Raw genomic sequence first — 19,755 nt, 5'->3', positions numbered from 1 at the left:
CAGTATGTTCACCTCTTGCACAAAATTGAACAAAATAAACAGTAAAAACAGGGGAAACACATAGTCAGTTTATACAAGCCATACATAGATATAATAAATGAAAATACAGTTGAGTAGTTATTTACCATTATGCTAATCCAGGACCTTGAAACTCATGATGCATCTCTTCACTGGTTGTCACTAACCATGACTGTGATACATTTTGCATGATGTAAATTTATATAGGCAATTCTTTCTGAAGAACTCCTATACACTGGAGATATTAGGTCATGGGATCGCCTTTAGCCAATCAAAAAACTCTGACAATGACACTAAAAATAACGTTTTCTGATTTTGATTCATTGCACCGCAACAGTTATGCATCAATCAAATTTCAGAGCGTGGCCTATAATGATTCTATCATCTATATCTTGTCAGATTGGGGATGCTAAAACAGCTCAGATTCATGTGAAATTTATTGGGGCCTGTAAATTTCAGATTCATGTGAAATTTGTTAGGGCCTGTGAATTTCAGATTCATATGAAATTTGTTAGGACCCTGGTTAGATTTCCAAGCGTTTGAAGGAAAGAGAAATTCCAAGGCACTCTTATTTTACAAAAATGCATTAAAAGACTTTATTATGACATTCTAAAACGCATGGTCACTGGCAAAAAGTGTAAACAAATTTTGTGGGTTGTCCAGTCCAAAGTTCGGTGCTTGGTGCAAGGTCAGTCATGGGTATATTTTGGGCGTAACATCCTTTAAACCAATGAGAATGACATCTGTCATTCCTTTTAACAGCAAGCAGCACAACTTCAAACAGCGTATCGGTATTTTGATAGTCAGCAGCGCATTTGAAGGAATCTGCTTGCACGCGAGACCATATGGAAGTTATTCCACTGAACCATGCTTTACTAAAACCTAGCAGAGTATAGCCTACACACATTTGCCCTCACCATGGATTTCTGACCAGGTTTCTCTTGGTCAGTGGCGTAATGCATTTTAGGTAGTGTACGATAGCATTGCGCAAGACCCCTGCTTAGGTCGTTAATTGCCACACCCCTTGGTGCGTTGCTCAAAAGGGCATGGCGGAAAACTGAAGTCTACGATAGAAATAAGCTTTGTGCTGATTATAGACTTTAGACTGCGCTTTAGACATTCATGATAGAGGCCTTTATTTTAATGGCTACAACATAGTTCAAGAGTTGAAAGAGTGCTGAGTGACAACCCATGTGTAGCAGCACAAACAGCCTTCTTCCCCTTTCCTGTATGGAAGCCTTATTACAGACACCTCAGTGCAAGGTAGTGAACTCACATGTAGCAGATACAAAGACCACTAGGTGGCTGTACATTATACACACATAAGATGAGACCAGATAAATAAAGCTCTGGAAAAAATTAAGAGACCACTGCACATTTTCTGATGTCATCCTACAGTTGCTGAGTCACATTCAAATGAGTTGATGGTCATATTCAAAATTAAGAGACCACTGCAAATTTGAATATGACCGTCAACTCATTTGAATGTCCCTCACTCTTCTCTTCCAGAGTAAAGATAGTTACAGAGAAGGACTAAAATCAATTTCTTCACTTTAGGCTGTTACTTCTGTGTCAACTCCACAGTGTAGCTACACCTTCACTCCTACAGCGTCGTGACCCTACACTTTGCCCTGTGAGAAACTTTTGTCCACTGCCATTAATTCAACTGCCAGCATTGATACGATTTGCACTAGCTTTGCACCGATTTCGGAGGAGCCTGTTTAATGAAAGAATATACTGTAAGGCTATAAAATAAGCCCTGGTGTATTTTGTGTTCACCTATAAGCCCATAAAATGTATCAAGGCTATGTTATTTAATATGGTTTCATAGGGCTTAGAGGTGTTGTTGAAGCCTATAATAGCCAAATGTTTTCTTGTCAAGTGCTTTGTTTGTGGCCTTTTTTATAATAAAGAGCACAAAATAAATAGCTGTTATGTCCTCCATAGTAGAACTTTATGTAGGCCTACACATTTAAGAACAGATATTGGGTTCTGCTCAGTCGTGCAACATAAAAGTCACGTAAAAGTGACGAGTAACATAAAAAGTTACTTTCCATAGAGGGTAACTAAGTAAAGTAACAGATTACTTGTTTAAGAAGTAACAAGTAACGAGCAAACACTACTTTTCAAAAAATAGCTACCCCAACACTGGTTAGGAGTCATGTTCAATAGGGGTGTGCCACACGGACAGTCGCTTATAGCACAGAATAGAAGTCACCATGTCACTGACTGTTAATTGGGCTACCAATCTTGCAGTCGCAATAAACAATGGATCCAAGACATTTTCCTGTTCCTATATTCTGTACGTAACACTGGTATAAATTCCTACTTAACACACCAGTTTAACGCAGTTTGGGAGGGACAGAAATACTTTTAGCCTACAGAACAAGCTGGCTCATGTGACGTGAAAATGGCTACCTTTTTTTGAAATTCTGTCTACTTAACACACCAGTTTAGCTGGCTCATGTGACGTGAAAATGGCTACCTTATGCATTATCACTACACTACATGGAGAAATATCTCAGGTTAACAATGTAGAAAACCTAACATAGACTATTATATGTGCGAATGGGTTAGCACAAACTTAGCTGTTGGTGAACAGAGATGTAGAGCACTAAGTCATTTCTTTGCGCCACAGTCCATGTTCTGCGTTTACTCCAATGAGACAAGTGACATGTTTTTAAAGCCGTTTCATTTCCAGGCTATTTGCTACGATATTTACCTGCTATGCCCTCTGTTTTCATGGACAGTTACAGGAATCCACGTCATTCGTTTATCATTGCTTCAATCCTACCCACGTTATCTTCAGAGTATGATAAGTTTGTCAGTCAGTTTCAGCCTCTCCTCTAGTTACACCCATTGGGATTTATTATGTTTTGTTACACTTTGTTACACTTTAGAATTGGAGAAGACAAAGGGGGCCTCTGCATGGATGTAATTGTAGAGCAGTACGATGTGCTCAATTATTTAGGCTAGCTCCAGAGTAGGCTAATGACGCTACGAATACAGACACGCCGTTTATTATTATTGATTATCATTATTATTATTATGAGGCCCCTTATTGGTCGAGGCCCCTGGGCTGAAGCCCAGGTAAGCCCCTGCATTAAGGCGCCAGTGGGTGGGGCCCCTAAATCAAATCAAATTTTTAAAAAATCGAAATCGAGATTCTTGACTTGGTATTAAAACAATCATTTTGGTATCGTGACAACAGGAGTTGGGGAAGTGTCCCCACCCAAAGCTGAGACCAAACCTACACCCTTAATAAAATGTTTCTCTCTGTAATAAGAACTTCAGTCTATCACCACTCCAAATGGTCTTTTTGATACTTTCCAGACCTTCAAACAAAAGACTATCTGGATTGCTATTGTGCATACAGTAACGTGAAAGTGTTTGGCCATAGGATAGTCTAAATGGGCTTTTCTAATAGCGTTCTATGTTAAGAAACTCTGTCATTAAGCCATTTCTTAGTGCGGCCTATGTAAAAGCAGCCACAAGTACAAGATAAAGGGTACTACAAACATGGTGTTACAATTCATTAATGTTTTGATGCCATATACCTCACCTGTCTTAAAAAATTTAATGAACATCACAGGGAGGCCTATCATATAGGTATCTAACAGAGCCTGCCTCTCAATTTATATACTTTCATATTAAGCCCTTAGCCCAACAACTTCCATCATTCATCCAAGACAAAATCAATTGTACTTTCATGTTTGGGGTAATGTTATGGGGCATGCTTTGCTCCTAAATATGCCAACCCTTTTTAGGTCTATGGGAGAAAGACTTTGTCCAACAAAATAACTACATGGACAAGATAAAATGGTGGTGGAGGTACATTGATGACATCTTGTTGTTTTGGACTGGATATTGTGAGGAACTGTTGCAGACATGCAACAGATGAAAATATCATGTTAAAAGCTTCACCAAAACTGGCTTAAGAACAACATACTTTTTGGCCAGTTTTAACATCTCAGATGTATGTGATACAGACCTTGAGTGTGAAAAGCAGGCTAACGTCATGTCAGACTGATTCACACAGAGGGCCTATGATACTGTACAGAGATTGTGAAGAATGATTACAAGAAAGCCCTGTCTACTTCTAGATCAGAACTTTAAAAAAAAAAAAAGAATACCGGTAGGCAACCTTCAAGACAAAAGTAGGTCTAACTTGTTACTAAATACAGATCCCAATTTCAGTTTAATGTCACTGCTGTTACATTGTAACACCCTTTAGAAATCAGAAGAGAATGAAAGGTCCTCAGGCCAATTCTCACTTCTGAACTGAAGTGGTATGATGTTAGGGCATTGAAGTGAAATTAAACTTAAATTTGTGAAAATGTCAGTTTCACACAACCTCTAGAAATGGCCTTTATGCTTCTGTTCACATTGCTACAGACCAAGGCCGCGATTAGACAGGACACATTTTTTTTGTAGTGAGATCCTTTTTTATGTTGTTTTGTATTGGCAGTAAGCGTTTTGCGCACTGCTTATGCGCCCAGAGCTCCTCACGCTTTGTGAGCTTGCTGCACCTCCCATTTTTGCAGAAGCACCTTGGATTAAAGAAACTTTAACTCAAAGTGGTAAAGCGCCCTCTTTTTACATGCAGCAAAGTGTGTCCTGTCTGATTGCACTCCTACGATGTTTTGTTCAGTTTTCTTCCTGATGTTCATTCTTTTGGTATTAATGACATGTGTATTGACATACTTGTTTTAGAGGAGCTCTTGCTGGACAGCTGCTAGAAACCCGAGCATCAAACCAATCAAATCCATCAAATTAACTTGTATATTGTTCTAAATGACAGCATCTAATTTAATCTACACTTACACGATTATAATACCTGTTCCATCATGCTGCTGAGAAATAAAATAATGACAACAGAAGATAAATAAAACAACCTCATGGTTTACATCATCAGTTCAGAGCAAGGCCTAAATTCACTAGGTGCAGGAATCACTGTGGTGGCTGAGGCATTGTCTTTGACAAGCTGTCAACATTAAACATTGTTTATTGTGTGCATGATGAAACTAATGACCAATGTGGAATTATATCTTGGGGGAACTTTTAGATCTGTTGTCTCTACCATTTGTTTGTTTGGGAAATGTTATTGGTCGTCATAATAGAGGGAGCATCAGACATTGTTATCATTGTTCAAAAAAGGAAACAAAACATGATTAATCAAGAGGGCTAATTAGTCCTATCGTTCCCTATGCTCATACACCCTCAGGAGAATAATAAACTAGCCGTGGTAACAAAAAAACATATTATTCCCTAAGCTCGAACACCTTCACATGAATAATACAAATTACTAAATCTTTTTATTTATTTATTCTTGTTTATCTTTTTGAAATCTATGTAATAATGACATGTCCAGCATTAAAATCTATTATATAATGTCACTGTAAAATCTGCTGATCCCAATAAAAGCCAAGATCTGACCGCTAATGTAGAGCTCTGAATGTGAAGGCCATGTCATTTTGGTTGCAGTTTTACAACCCATAACGTAGGTAAATCTCTCATGCAACATGTGGCATGCAGTGTGAAAACCACTGACTAATGCAGCCACTAGAGATTAAGCCCTCTTAATATTTTATCACCAACAATGTCCACACATTAATTAAATTAATGGCATTTCCTGTTGGGCAGCTATTTCCCTTTGGACTCTTTCTATTGTGACCAAGAGCAGGACTGCTTTTTTCTCTACTGAAACGGCCTCAATAGGACAACGTGATGATTAGGGGGACAGATTGAATGAGCCAGGTTGGGAATTTAGCCAGGACACCGGGGAACCAACTACTCTTTGCGATAAGTGCCATGGGATCTTTAATGACCACAGTGAGTCAGGACCTTGGTTTAACGTCTCATCCGAAGCATGGACATTCATAACACAAAGACTCAAACCAAGAAAAGATAGATGAAGTGTAAAATGAGAAGAAATTATGGAAGAAAAATAATATATACAGCGCCCTCCACATGTATTAGTTACCCTCGTAAAGTTCAGTAAAAAGAAGTATAACAAATCATTTTTTGGTCTCATAGTTTTGTCCCGAAATGGAAACAATGAAGAAAAAATAAACCCTGTGTTCCAACAATTGTATGTCCAGATCAACAAAATGAATTTTGTTGATCTGGACATACAGTACCTAGACATTCACCCCACTTAAATACCGGTATTTCCCCTTTTATTGCTTTTTATAAATGGAATCTTGATTGATTTAATTTGGCCTTTTTAACAATAATATACAAAAAAACCTCTTTAATGTCAAAGTAAAAGCAAATTTCTACAAAGTAATGTTAATTAATTAAAAATATAGATTGCAAAATAAGTGATTATATATATATTAATTAAATTGATCAAGATTCTATTTATAAAAGCAGTAAAAAAGGAAATATCCAAGGGGGGGGGGGGTTAAATACTTTTTATAGGCACTGTAGGTTTTGAATCATTAACCTGGACCCAGCCATGACCCACTTTTACTGTCTTAGAAGTCACTCAAATTAGTAGGTGTGGGGTTCTTTCAGTCATGCTTCTAAAGCCTGGATGAACCCACACAAACTTGAAATCACTGAAGCTGATTTCTGAATCACCAAAAACAAATGAACCAATCATAACTGCTGATGCGGGTTTTATATGATGACAGACAAGGGAGTATAGTTAGAAATGTTCAACACAATCAATGGCTGCACTGATAGCATTAGTATTTTAATTGGAATTGAGTAAACAGCTGCATTTGTTCAGAGACAATATGTGTTTGCTGTACTTGCAGAACGTTTTGGTAAGAATCCAGTGTATCAATTTCAGTTTAATTTCACTGTTGGTTACACCCCTTCGAAATCGGAAGTGAATGAAAGGTCATCAAACCCATTCTCAATCTGAACTGAGATTTGAGAAGCGGTCTGATGCTAGACAGGCTAGTGAATGACTATAAAGTGCTACCAGAGGAAGGACAAGTGATGGCAAGGACGGGTTAAAGCATACATTTCTTCTTCTACAAGACTTGCATGTGTTGCAGTTTTGTACTACTACTGTACTACTGTATTTACTAGTCAAATAGATCATCCTTTATAACTGTAGCTTTTATCCAGGATCTGCCATATACCAGTCTGATATGAATTGCCCCAGCCACTGCCCTCCCTTTGTGGAGGGGCTGCCCATTGCCTTGACCCAGCCCAGCATGTGGTAGTGGGAAAAGCACTGAGATGGTTAATTAGAGTTGTTGGTTAATGATAGAATCTTAATCTTAACCAGACTATATTTTCTTCACTGCAATGTTTGTCAGCTGAGTAGTGTTTAGCTTATGTTTATGCAACCTCTAAGCTTCAACCTTTTTAAGTTTCATCATGGCCTAGCCTTTTATGCCTTCTCTTCTGGCCTTAGAAAACAACTTATGATTTAGTGAACATTACTGTATGAAGAATCTCATTGCTAGGCCAGCTGCAACAAACCGATTTGGATCCTCTCTCACATTTGATTTCCAAGGGGCATTATATTACCAGCTGTAAAAAAAGAAAATTAAATTGGTGCATTAAAATCTTACCAAATCCTTTAAGAAGTACATTGAGGCATAAGAGCCCTTTCGTATTGTCTGTTACGTTGAGGTCATCTATGCTTAAACCTTGCCATCGGTCAAAGGGAAAGCATAGCTGCAGTCACTTTAGCTTTAGATTATTTTAGAGCCAGCAGCTAAACCATATTCCAAGCCAATATAGCCTATTCTCAAAATATCAGTTTTACACAAACTCTTGCACTGGCCTTTAGGCTACTGTTGCTAGCCTATACACTCTTCTTCCTGATGCTCTTGATTTTGATTGTTATGGCCTGTGTAACATCATCAGTTAGTCTTTGGCAAGCTGTCAACTGTGTAAGGTACACAACAAAAATATTATTTTTTGTTATTTGTTATAAAATATTGTTTATTTTGTTCAAGATAAAATGTAAAATTAAACATTGTTTATTATGTGCATGATGAAACTGATGACCAATGTGGAATTATATCTTGGGGGAACTTTTAGATCTGTTGTCTCTACCACACAGTTTGTTGTGAAAGAAAGTTTTGATGGTCGTCATAATAGAGGGAGCATCAGACATTGTCATCATCATTCAAAAAAGGAAACAAAACATGTTAGAGATTAATCAAGAGGGCTAATTAGTCCTATGGTTCCCTATGCTCATAAACCCCCAGGAGAATAATAAACTAGCTCTGGTAACAAAAAACATATTATTCCCTAAGCTCAAATACCCTCATTTATAATACAAATAAATCTTGTTTTATTTATTCTTGCTCCAACTTTTTTAAATCAATGTATTGTAATGACAGGTCCAGCACTTAAAATCTATTATATCATGTAACTGTAAAATGTGCCAATTCAAATAAATCCCAAGACTGACCATGATCTTCCACCAATATCTGCACTAAAATTCTACAGCTTGGAATACAAATATGAATTGGAATACTTGATAAAGAGTGTAATTTAGAGCCGTGACAGTTGTGTCATTTTGCTCTACAACCCATAACATAGGTCAATCTATGAAGCAATATGTGACATGCAGTGTGAAAGCCACTGACTAATGCAGTCACTAGAGATTAGGCCCTCATTTGGCCCTTGATATTTCAATGTCCACACATTGATTAAATTAGTTCCATTCCTGAAGGGCAGTTATTTCCCTTTGGACTCATTCTGTTGTGACCAACAGCAGGACTGCCTTTTCCCCTTACTGAAACGGCCTCAATAGGAGACTCGCACCAAGAAAACATAGGAATAAGGAAAGAAAAAGATCATTGACCTGCTGGATGGCCCAGACAGATTTTGATTTAAAGTGTACAGTACTTTAAGTATTTCATAGAATTCATGAAACCATGCACTCTTTTGAGGTTCCCAGGGCCTCTGTTATAAAAAAAAGACCCTCCACCACTTATTATATTGAGTGTTTGTTGCCAAAAAGATATATCTTCATTTCATCTGACCATAGATAGAACATGATACAAGGGAATGTCCCAGAAGCCTTTAGCAACTCCAGCCATTTACATTTGTAATTAAATGACAAGAAAGGCTTTTTCCCTGCAAATGCCTTTACATTTTTGCATGGAGATCACTTCTAAGTCTCACTTTCCCTTTATTTGAATTGTCTACTCTCTTCTCTTTCCTATTGAAGAATGACAAGCCTCTGTGTCACATCATTATCACCTTAGTGAAACAGGAAGTCATGGATTCATTTGAAGAAGTTGAATGAAGTTCTATTTTCTAGGGATGTCAATGATTGTGGCACATGCTTTTCCTTTCCAGGTTGGATTTTCCCTTAATTCAATATCTAAGTCAATGTTTTACAGTAAGCAAGAACAGGGCCCAGGCCCAGAAACCAGTAGTTTCATTCTGCACACTTCTACAGACAAGCAAGAACTGTGAAATTTATATATTTACTTAGGCTACAAAAACTAACTTTTAATCCATGGCACAATATTAGAACCACATCTGTTGAAATATTTGAATTGTACCATGACCTATCAATGGCCTTTTACATGTTGTATGGTTGATATTTTCTAGACTAACCGAAGTCATACCGAAACAAAATTGTGTCATACAATGCTAATGATATGTGCAGAAGTAAATTTTATGGCTAAATAAGTTTCCTCTAGATTCTTGAAAATACAATAAATTTGTTTTTATTACTAAAACTGACATCTCTTGTTATTTGAACTGCAAGTTCACGAAAGATAACAATAATGTTTATTTTTCTTTATCATTTTGTATTTTATTCTCCAAACCACTAGTTTATGATAGTAAAATTGATTTTAATAGTATTTTAAAAGTTTATTTTATTTCATGAAATTCTCAAAGAATAATTCATTGGATCAACTAATCATTAATGTGTTAGTGTTTAATGGTCTAACACAATACCCCAGAACCTCATTCCCAACAGAATTCTGTTATGCAAGCCTCATTAGCGACAAAGTTGCAACAGTTATCAGGAGGCTATTCCATTCTCGGAGGACTAATTATCAAATGTCACAGTTAATAGCTCATCATTAGAATGGTCACCCAAAGGATTCATTGCCTAAAATATTTCAGGGTTTAGCTGATGCAATAGTATTACTAAGGATTCTCATACGGCATGTATTTCAGTGACATGTGTTTTGAAAAGTGTTTGTTGGAAAAAAAGATTACAGGAAAAATACGGATGTCACATCTTTATTGACAGACAGCATTCTTTCCATAATAACGAATCAGAATGTAACCTTTAACAATCAATAATGTTCATGCATATATACCAATACTACTATTACTAATAATTTCTATGCACATTAAGCCTACACATGTGATCATCAATTTATCCATTATTTATCTATCCATTATTTATTAACATTTTGGGATTATTCTTAACTCATGTGATTTAATTAGAGCCAAAGAAAGCGCTTATTTCACTGACCTATACACCTATGTCTAAAATTATTTTTGGTGACTTTCATGTAGTAATGTTGTACTTCACCAATTGGCCCTACCATTTCATGTAGGCCTCATGGCAGAGGTTGTATTACACAAAGCACCAATTAACAGTAAGCTGGTAATGCGACTGCATTGAGGACTGTGCAGGGCCTGCAAGCACTTCCAAGAGGGTTGCAACTAGACTCAAACGGGGGCACAGCTGACACGTTCCAGTTGCTGAGTATATGTATATGCTCTATATATTAGTTTACATGACAGTCAAAGGGAACGACCACAATAATGTGTAGAAGCGCATTCTCAATAATAATGACTTACTTTCTGATTGAATCTCAGCCCCTCACAATCAGAATACAAAGTGGCCCCAAAAATAATGTTGAAACATGACTAGGATTTCACTGCATCAAGCATCTGTGAATGTCACTGACCTAATAAATAACACAATATCATAAGGCAGTTATAGCCTACGTGTTTGTATTAAATGATGACAACATATCATAGTACTTAAATTATGATGACAACATATCATAGTACTTAAAGGAAAATTCCGGTATTTAGCACTTTGAGTCCCTTTTCTGGTTTGTTTTGGATGAACTAGAGTGGTGGACATCGAAATTTTGACGATTGGTCCTGTCTCGACTTTTCTGACTCGTTTTGAATCGCCTTTGACTAGTCAGAGTGGCTGCCTACAGGCATGCTCAAACATGTCCTAAAACAACCCTTAAAGAAAAATTCCGGGTTTTAGCACTTTAAGGCCCTTTTCTGGTTTGTTTTGGATGAACTAGAGTGGTGGACACCGACATTTTGACGATTGGTCCTGTCTCGACTTTTCTGACTCGTTTTGAATCGCCTTTGACTTCTCAGGGTGGCTGGCAATGGGCATACTGTAGTAGGCTGCTCAAACATGTCCTAAAACAATCCTTAACGTTCGTTTTCAAAACTGTGCAACTCACCGAGTGGTTAGTGGTGTTCGTTGATGTTCCAAAACAAGTAGCGTAGCGAAATACAGCTTCTGTCGTGTTTTATTTGGCATTTTGTAAAATCTCATTGATTTCTGTTGGAAGACTCATTGCACGTTGATAGCTGCGCCACCGTCTATACTTCAGGTTCAAATATTGAGCGGTTGTGAATAGTTCCACAATAGCAAATAAGACAGCTGGAAATCATCTATTGCGCCGATATATTTGCTTTTAATAATCAACGAACACCACTAACCACTCGGTGAGTTGCACAGTTTTGAAAACGAACGTTAAGGGTTGTTTTAGGACATGTTTGAGTAGCCTACTACAGTATGCCCATTGCCAGCCACCCTGAGCGATTCAAAACGAGTCAGAAAAGTCGAGACAGGACCAATCGTCAAAATTTCGGTGTCCACCACTCTAGTTCATCCAAAACAAACCAGAAAAGGGCCTTAAAGTGCACAACAAAAGTAATATTGCACAACAATGCACAAGAGATGAAGTAACAGGAAGTTACCTGTAAATATCTACTGTATTCTTTGGTGCCCAATCCGGTATATAGCACATATACAGTGGCCTGCTATTGGAGGACATGACTGCAATTGGGTGTCTCCTTTTGTCAAGACATCTGACCATGAGTAGATAAATACTCCCTATGTTTTGTTACCTACTTTATTAGGGTACCGCAATGCCTTACAAATTTCCATCAAACTGGACTCACATTTTATATGTTTTTAGACAATTCATGTATTTAGCTTTCTTTTAAATGGCACAATATGTGCTCACTGTCTTAGAAATCTAACATCGAAACAGCTGTTATGGAAAATGTTAGCATTACCTTCGAACTTAGCCTGGATCCCTTTTTTATTCCAGATGGGGCAAGGTATCCCATATTTTTCTTTGGGCTAGTGATATACCTGTTTTGTATATCTTGCAACCTGACTCTGCTTGGACTCATTATTGCGAGGAGAAACCTTCACAAGCCAATGTATTTCATTTTGTTCAGTCTACCATTTAATGACCTTGTAGGGATCACTGCAATGCTACCCAAAGTCCTGTCGGATATCTTAACGGATACACATACAGTTTATTATCCTCTGTGTGTTCTTCAAGGCTTTTTACTTCACATGTATGGTGGCGGAGTTCTTTTCATCTTAGCAGCAATGGCCTTTGATCGATATATTGCGATTTGTTCTCCATTACGGTACAATTCACTCATGACACCCAGAGTGGTGGTAGCAATTATTGCAATTGTTTGGGCTCTGGATTTTGTTTTCATATTTACAATATTTGTACTCCAGGCCAGGCTACCTCGATGCAAATCTAAACTGATGAACGTGTTCTGTGACAATCCCTCACTTCTAAAGATGACATGTGGTAATACTTTTATTAACAACATTACTGGCTTGTTTAACACTGCTCTCATGCAAATAATAAGTATATCTGTCCAAGCGGTCTCCTATGTCAAGATATTGATTGCTTGTCTGGTTACAAGGCAAAATGAAGCAAGAAGCAAGGCTATCAACACCTGTGTGGCACAACTGGTTATATTCTTCACTTTTGAACTCACAAGTACTTTTACCATTTTATCACATAGGTTTCAAAATGTTTCACCTGATTTACAGAAGATTATGGGTATGCTGATTTTTCTTGTTCCTCCTATTCTGAACCCTATCGTGTATGGACTGAACTCATATGAAATTCGACGTACCCTCTTTGGTAGTCACACAAAAGTGTCTATATAAAACTGTAGCCCATTCTGCAATCTTTTTTATGTATATAGTATATTCCTGTCTCTAGTGCAGTGACTGTTGTACAAATCTATATGGGTTCTTTCAAGGTAAAATAATGACAATATGTTTCATAAGATGACCTGAACTGTACTGGGAGAACACAAACCTTGGCCTCTTCTTTAGTCCATGCATCAGCCCTCTACCAAGTTCCATGAAAATCATAGGCCTGGTCATTTCTGGATAACCTTACTATCAAACAATGAAACAGAATTTAAAGCATAGCATCCTTCATGGCAGTAATATTGCACATCCACTGATCTAGATTTCTCTCATTTGTAGTGTGATGTTAGTGAAAAGTACCCTACTATATGTGACATTATTGTTTTATACTAATACTAATCGGAATGTTTTCTTTCCTGACCAGAAATCTGTTTAAAGAGTGTGTTTTTATATCTACATCTTTTCTTTTTTTAATAGGATGAATGTATGTTATACCTTTGGAAAGAATGTCATGTAATGTTTAACAGATTGCATATATGACACTTGGAGGTGACTGTGTACTGTAGGTATGAGGACTTTGGTTGCTTGTACAGTAGTACATTGCTAAATAAAGCTGTGGTGTGGAGTTTTTGAACTGAGATTGTTCAGTCTGCAAATTTGGTTGAACTAAAGCAAGAGTAATGTCATAAATCCATATAAAATTAACAAAACAGTTTGTATTAAATGCGAGGGCCTGAACATAAAGGATGCTGAAGTACTGACTAATCAATGCTGATCCTTCCTTGTTCCTTGGATACAGTACAGTGGCCTAACGGCTTACAAGACATCCAAACAATAAATGGCTGACAGTGGACTAAAAAGTAACAAGAATTGCAGCTTGAACACACCGTCTACGTTGTTACATGTATGGCTCCGTCACATGTTGATTTCGGCTCCCATATTAACAAGTCGTTAGAGCATCAACACTGTCCTCATCATATACGTATCTCAGATGCTTTAACAGTGGCCCAGCAAGAGAATAGAAGTGGCAGCAATTTGTTCCGCTTGACGCGAGCGGTTCTGTGCAGAAATACATTAAAAAGACTGGTTGAAAGTCATAATTTGGGTTTAAAAGGGGAAAGTGAATGCTACATGTGCATTATACAGTAATAAAAAACCAGATGAAGGCTATTATTACATTGTGTTGATGAGTCAATATCAAGTAAATGAGAGTAGGCCTAGTTTTCCCTGCTTTCTCTCTCTCTATGGCAACCGAGGATAAACAAAATTGCATGACTGCTTTCTAATAAAAATTTGATTATGATTTCAGGTCTTTCTTTTAGCTCATTGATGTTTCGGGATTATGGCCATTATCAAAGGCAAACTCTATGTAGAAACTTAGTAGCAGCCGCTTCAGAGATATTTCTAGTGTGAGTAAATTCTGCTCACAATTTAGTAAAATGTGTGCACAATGGACTAAATTGAGAGCACAATTTAGTAAAATGAGCATACTATTTAGTAAAACGTGCACACATTTTAGTAAAATGAGCACACCATTTAGTAAAATTTAGTATGAAAAGACTTACCTAGCGCCCTCTCAAAAGATCATTTTGACTTAATTTAAGAAGACTTTAACTTATTTTAAGGAGTCTTATCAAGACAAATTTGCTCAACGCACTGGCAGACAAATTTGCTTGTTTTTAGGACAAATTTGCTTAACACACTGGCAGACAAATTTGCTTGTTTTCAGGATTAAATGTCTTAAAACTAGATGTACTGCAGAGCGGAACAAAATATGACCGCCGACCAGTCCAGCACATGTTTTCCAGAAAAATAAGTCACGCTGAAAGGCATATATGATTCTAACTGTCTCACTGAATTGCATTATGCACACTCAATTCTCACTGGTATCTGCTAGACAACAAGTACCAAAACATGATTAGTTTATAGACTTCACATGTAATATACATTTTATACAACCCCACCCCCATCTTGCCTGTTCATAATTCTGAGAAATTCTTGAATTGTGTGCATGTGTGCGTGTACATGTTTATGTTTATGTGTGTGTGGGTGGGTGTGTGTGCGTGCATGTGCTTCTGTGTTTGCCTGTTTATGTGCCTGTGTGTGTGCATGTGCATGCATGCGTATATATGTCTACTGTGTGAGTATGTGTCATACGTAGGATTACTGTGAATGTATGTGTGTGCGTGTGTATCTGTTTATGCACATGTGTGCATATGGAATGGGTTTACATGACCCTTGGAGGCAAACATACGCAAAAAATGAGTCATCCTAGGCCCTACGGTTCTCAAGATATTCACAGAAAACTGTGTCTGCCCTACCCTCCTTTCGGGGGGTCCAGTCCAGCGGGGGAGCTACAGATCAAAACAAAAAGTGATGGTTCCATGCTATCCATGTGGGGTTACATGCCCACCAAGTTTCGTGTACCCCGGTCTTTCAGTGTCCCGGGAATCCTTGTTGGTGTACGGTCACTAAATGTACACATAAATTATTTTATTGTAAGGCCCCCCATGAATGAAAGTCCACGAAACTTGGCATGCATTCGGAGGGTGTCATAATGATCCTACACTTTCAATTTCGTGCAGTTTTGACCATGTCAGCCAGAGATATTGTGAAGAAAACACCTAATGTTTTGCTTTTTAATTTTTAACTAGGTGGCGCTATACATGAAATAAGTGGTAATGGGATAGGTTGACATGCCCCCTTAAGACCAACATACAAAAAAAAGGTGGACCTCCTAGGCCCTACGGTTCTCGAGATATTCACAGAAAACTGTCTCCGGCCACCTACAGGCCAGTTGGTGTATAGTAATATAAATTAATTTATTGTGTGGCCCCCCATGAACGGAATTCCACGAAACTTGGCATGCATTCAGAGGGTGTCATAATGATCCTACACTTCCAATTTCATGCAGTTTTGACTATGTTAGGTCACAGATACCTGCGATTACAACACCTCATTTTTACTTTTTTGTGTTTAACTAGGTGGCGCTATACATGAAATGAGTGGTTATGGAATGGGTTGACATGGCCCTTTGAGATCAACATACAAAAAAAAATGGTTCTCCTAAACCCTACGGTTCTCGAGATATTCACAGAAAACTGTGTCTGCCCTACCCTCCTTTCGGGGGGTCCAGTCCAGCGGGGGGGCTACAGATCAAAACGAAAACAGGAGGTTCCATGCTATCCATGTGGGGCGAAAAATAAAATAAAAATCTGACTAAACCTATATGACCGCCGCTTCGCTGCGCGGCGGTTTCCCATTGTAATCGTGCAATTTGTAATGTTTTGCATGGATGTGCGCTGGTATGCGTTCATGGATGATAGAAGGATGGTGCGTTGTGCACCCACCAATATAACTGTTGACAATGCGCTCTTAAAACTACATGTACCGCAGAGCGGTACAAAATATGACCGCCGCCCAGTCCAGCACATTTTTTCCACAAAAATAAGTCACGCTGAAAGGCATATATGATTCTAACTGTCTCACTGAATTGCATTATGCACACTCAATTTTCACTGGTATCTGTGGTATGTGTGCATATGGAATGGGTTAACATGACCCCTGGAGGCAAACATACGCAAAAGATTGGTCATCCTAGGCCCTACGGTTCTCAAGATATTCACAGAAAACTGTTGGTGTACGGTCACTAAATGTACACATAAATTATTTTATTGTACGGCCCCCCGTGAACGAAAGTTCACGAAACTTGGCATGCATTCGGAGGGTGTCATAATGATCCTACACTTTCAATTTTGTGCAGTTTTGACCATGTCAGCTGCGCGGCGGTCATAATAACATATAAACAACTCGTCATAGACTTCTGACCAGGTGTACAATAGCGATTTTTAGACAATGCGCCAGGCCACTCCCTAGGTTGTTAATTACCACACCCCTGGGCGCATTGTTTAAAAAATAAACGTGCAAAATAAGGAATTAAACTTTGCGCCGGGTGGAAAACGAGTTTTACTCCATGCGCCAGGGTGCAAAATACAGCCCACTATGTGTCTTACCTCCTTTACTGACCTTATAATGCTTTAAACTCAACATGTTATACACCAAAATAAAGTTTAGACTATGCTCTTTATGGGCAATTCCATGGAAAATTATTTTTTTTGTAACATCCATAACGCTAATAAAATGTGATGGTATGGTATGATGTGAATGATTACATGAAATTTGAGCATTTGCTATTTTTGGCTGAAGAATGTACATGAGAAAAAATGCACAAAAAATGTTATCATTCACATCATACAAATGCCAAGGCATTTCACTGGCGTTATGGATGTGACAAAAAGTACATTTTCCGTGGAATTGCCCTTATACAATACAATGCTCTTTATACAATATAAGACTTGTGTGTATATCAATTCATACTGCTGAGTAATTAGACAATTCGTGTAGCCTATTTCTTGCAATGGCCCAGGTCAAATGTCCAAAATAATTTTATACCGTTTTTGAAAAACTCAAAAGTCGAAATCGGTATTGGCCCTCAAAATCCTATATCGGTCAGGCTCTAAGGAGATGGAGACAAATTGAGATACACACACACGCATGCACACACACACACATGCACACGCACACATGCACACACACACACACCCTCACAAACACGCACACATGCGCGCGCGCACACACACACACAGGCATGCCAAACGGATACCTTGTCTTAGCTGAATTACTGAAGCTAAGCAGGTGTGGGCCTGGTTACTTCTTGGATGGGAGACCTCCTTGGAAAACTAGGTTGCTGCTGGAAGTGGGTGGTCAGTAGGTGGCACTCTTCCCTCTGGCCAAAAAGATCGATCCCAATGCCCCAGTGCAGTGTCGGGGACACTATACTGTAGGAGATACCGTCCTTCAGATGAAACTTTAAACAGAGGTCCTGACTCACTGTGGTTATTAAAGATCCCATGGCACTTATCGCAAAGAGTAGGGGGTTCCCCGGTGTCCTGGCTAATTTCCAACCTGGCTCATGCCATCTGGCCCCCTAATCATCCCCCACAGTAATTGGCTCATTCACTCCCTCACTCTCCACCTCAAGCTGGTGTGTGGTGAGCGTTCTGGCGCATAATGGCTGCCGTGCATCACCCAGGTGGGTGCTACACATTAGTGGTGGTTAGTGAGGTCCCCTATTCCATTTGAAGCGCTATGAGTGTTGACAAAAGCGCTATATAAATGTAACGTGTTGTTGTTGTAGAGATATAATCATGCCAAGCTTCATGTGGACCCGTTATTGTCAACCAAAAAATCAGAACATCACAAAACCTATTCCACCACGCAGCATCGTAGCAGCAGTCTTACAGTAATACGTCATAGACTAAAAGAAATGTTAATACCATTGCATTCCTTAAGGAGGCTTTCATGGCCTGTGATTGGAGAATACAGCTCCAATCCAAGACATGGGTATCTCACCACCTTTGCATGGACAAACAAAGAGTATAAAGGGGATGGCATACTGTATTGGTGAAGAATAGCAGCACACTGTTTTCAGCTACTGACTGTTTCAGATGTCTTTTGTCAGATCAGCTCTATTGAAGAAAGATAATCACAATATTCTGATACAAAGCTAAAAACTGACATTTTTCAAAACCATGTATTTTTAAGTTTTAAAGTATCTTTTATTGTACTTTCAAAGCTCCTCTTGTACTTTTTAAAGCTTTCTTTGACTGGCATAAACTGTAATGGACAACATTACTATATCCTTCAAACTCAGCCTGGACCCTTTTTTTATCCCAGCTGGTGCAAGGTATCCCATATTTTTCTTTGGACTTGTGATTTATCTCTTTTGTATTTCCTGCAATATGACACTGATTGGACTCATTATTATGAAGAGGAACCTTCACAAACCAATGTATTTTATTTTGTTTTCTCTACCACTGAATGACCTCATTGGGATCACTGCAATGATGCCTAAAGTCCTTTCAGATATCTTAACAGACACCAGTCAAGTTTATTATCCTCTATGTGTTCTTCAAGGCTTTTTGCTTCACATGTATGGCGGTGGAGTTCTTTTCATTCTAGCTGCTATGGCTTTTGATCGATACATTGCTATCTGTTTCCCATTACGGTATAATTCTATCATGACACCCAAGGTTGTGGTGACAGTAATTGCAATTGTTTGGGGTCTGGATTTTGTCTTGATATTAGTATTGTTTTCTCTCCAAGCCAGGCTGCCATGGTGCAGATCTAAGATCATGAATGTCTTCTGTGACAATCCCTCAATTCTCAAGTTGACATGTAGCAATACCTTTCTCAATAACATCATTGGCTTGTTTAACACTGCTCTCATGCAAATAATAAGTATATCTGTCCAGGCCTTCTCCTATGTCAAGATACTGATTGCTTGTCTGGTTTCAAGGCAAAATGAAGCAAGAAGTAAGGCTATCAACACTTGTGTAGCACAACTGGTTATATTCTTTGTATTTGAAATTGTTGGGACTTTCACCATTCTTTCACACAGATTTCAAAATGTTTCACCTGATTTACAGAAGATTATGGGTATGCTGATTTTTCTTGTTCCTCCTATTATGAACCCTATCGTGTATGGACTGAATACACAGGAAATTCGAAGCAACCTCTTCCGTTTTTACACAAAGGTGTCTGCATAA

General features: G+C 38.3%; 2 protein-coding genes across 2 annotated transcripts; both read left to right on the top strand.

The window, feature by feature from the left end:
* Positions 1–12,232: 12,232 nt before the first annotated feature.
* Positions 12,233–13,159, top strand: LOC143121191 (olfactory receptor 52B2-like). Its single transcript, XM_076281583.1, has one exon. It carries the CDS (start codon positions 12,233–12,235, stop codon positions 13,157–13,159), a length of 927 nt encoding a protein of 308 aa, XP_076137698.1.
* A 5,669-nt stretch (positions 13,160–18,828) lies between these two features.
* Positions 18,829–19,755, top strand: LOC143121351 (olfactory receptor 52B2-like). Its single transcript, XM_076281709.1, has one exon. The coding sequence runs from the start codon at positions 18,829–18,831 to the stop codon at positions 19,753–19,755; it is 927 nt and encodes a 308-aa protein (XP_076137824.1).

The sequence above is a fragment of the Alosa pseudoharengus genome, unplaced genomic scaffold (assembly GCF_046254945.1).
Source record: "Alosa pseudoharengus isolate Yale_2024_CS ecotype anadromous, Long Island Sound unplaced genomic scaffold, YU_APseudo_1.1 YU_APseudo_1.1_scf_13, whole genome shotgun sequence".
Classification (NCBI taxonomy): Eukaryota; Metazoa; Chordata; class Actinopteri; order Clupeiformes; family Clupeidae; genus Alosa; species Alosa pseudoharengus.
The sequence above is the reverse complement of the archived record's forward strand: the minus strand, read 5'-3'. Positions and strand labels throughout refer to the sequence as shown.

Bases quoted from the DNA above. Each gene is read 5' to 3' on its own strand.
- LOC143121351 (XM_076281709.1), top strand. From the start codon at position 18,829: ATGGACAACATTACTATATCCTTCAAACTCAGCCTGGACCCTTTTTTT.
- LOC143121191 (XM_076281583.1), top strand. From the start codon at position 12,233: ATGGAAAATGTTAGCATTACCTTCGAACTTAGCCTGGATCCCTTTTTT.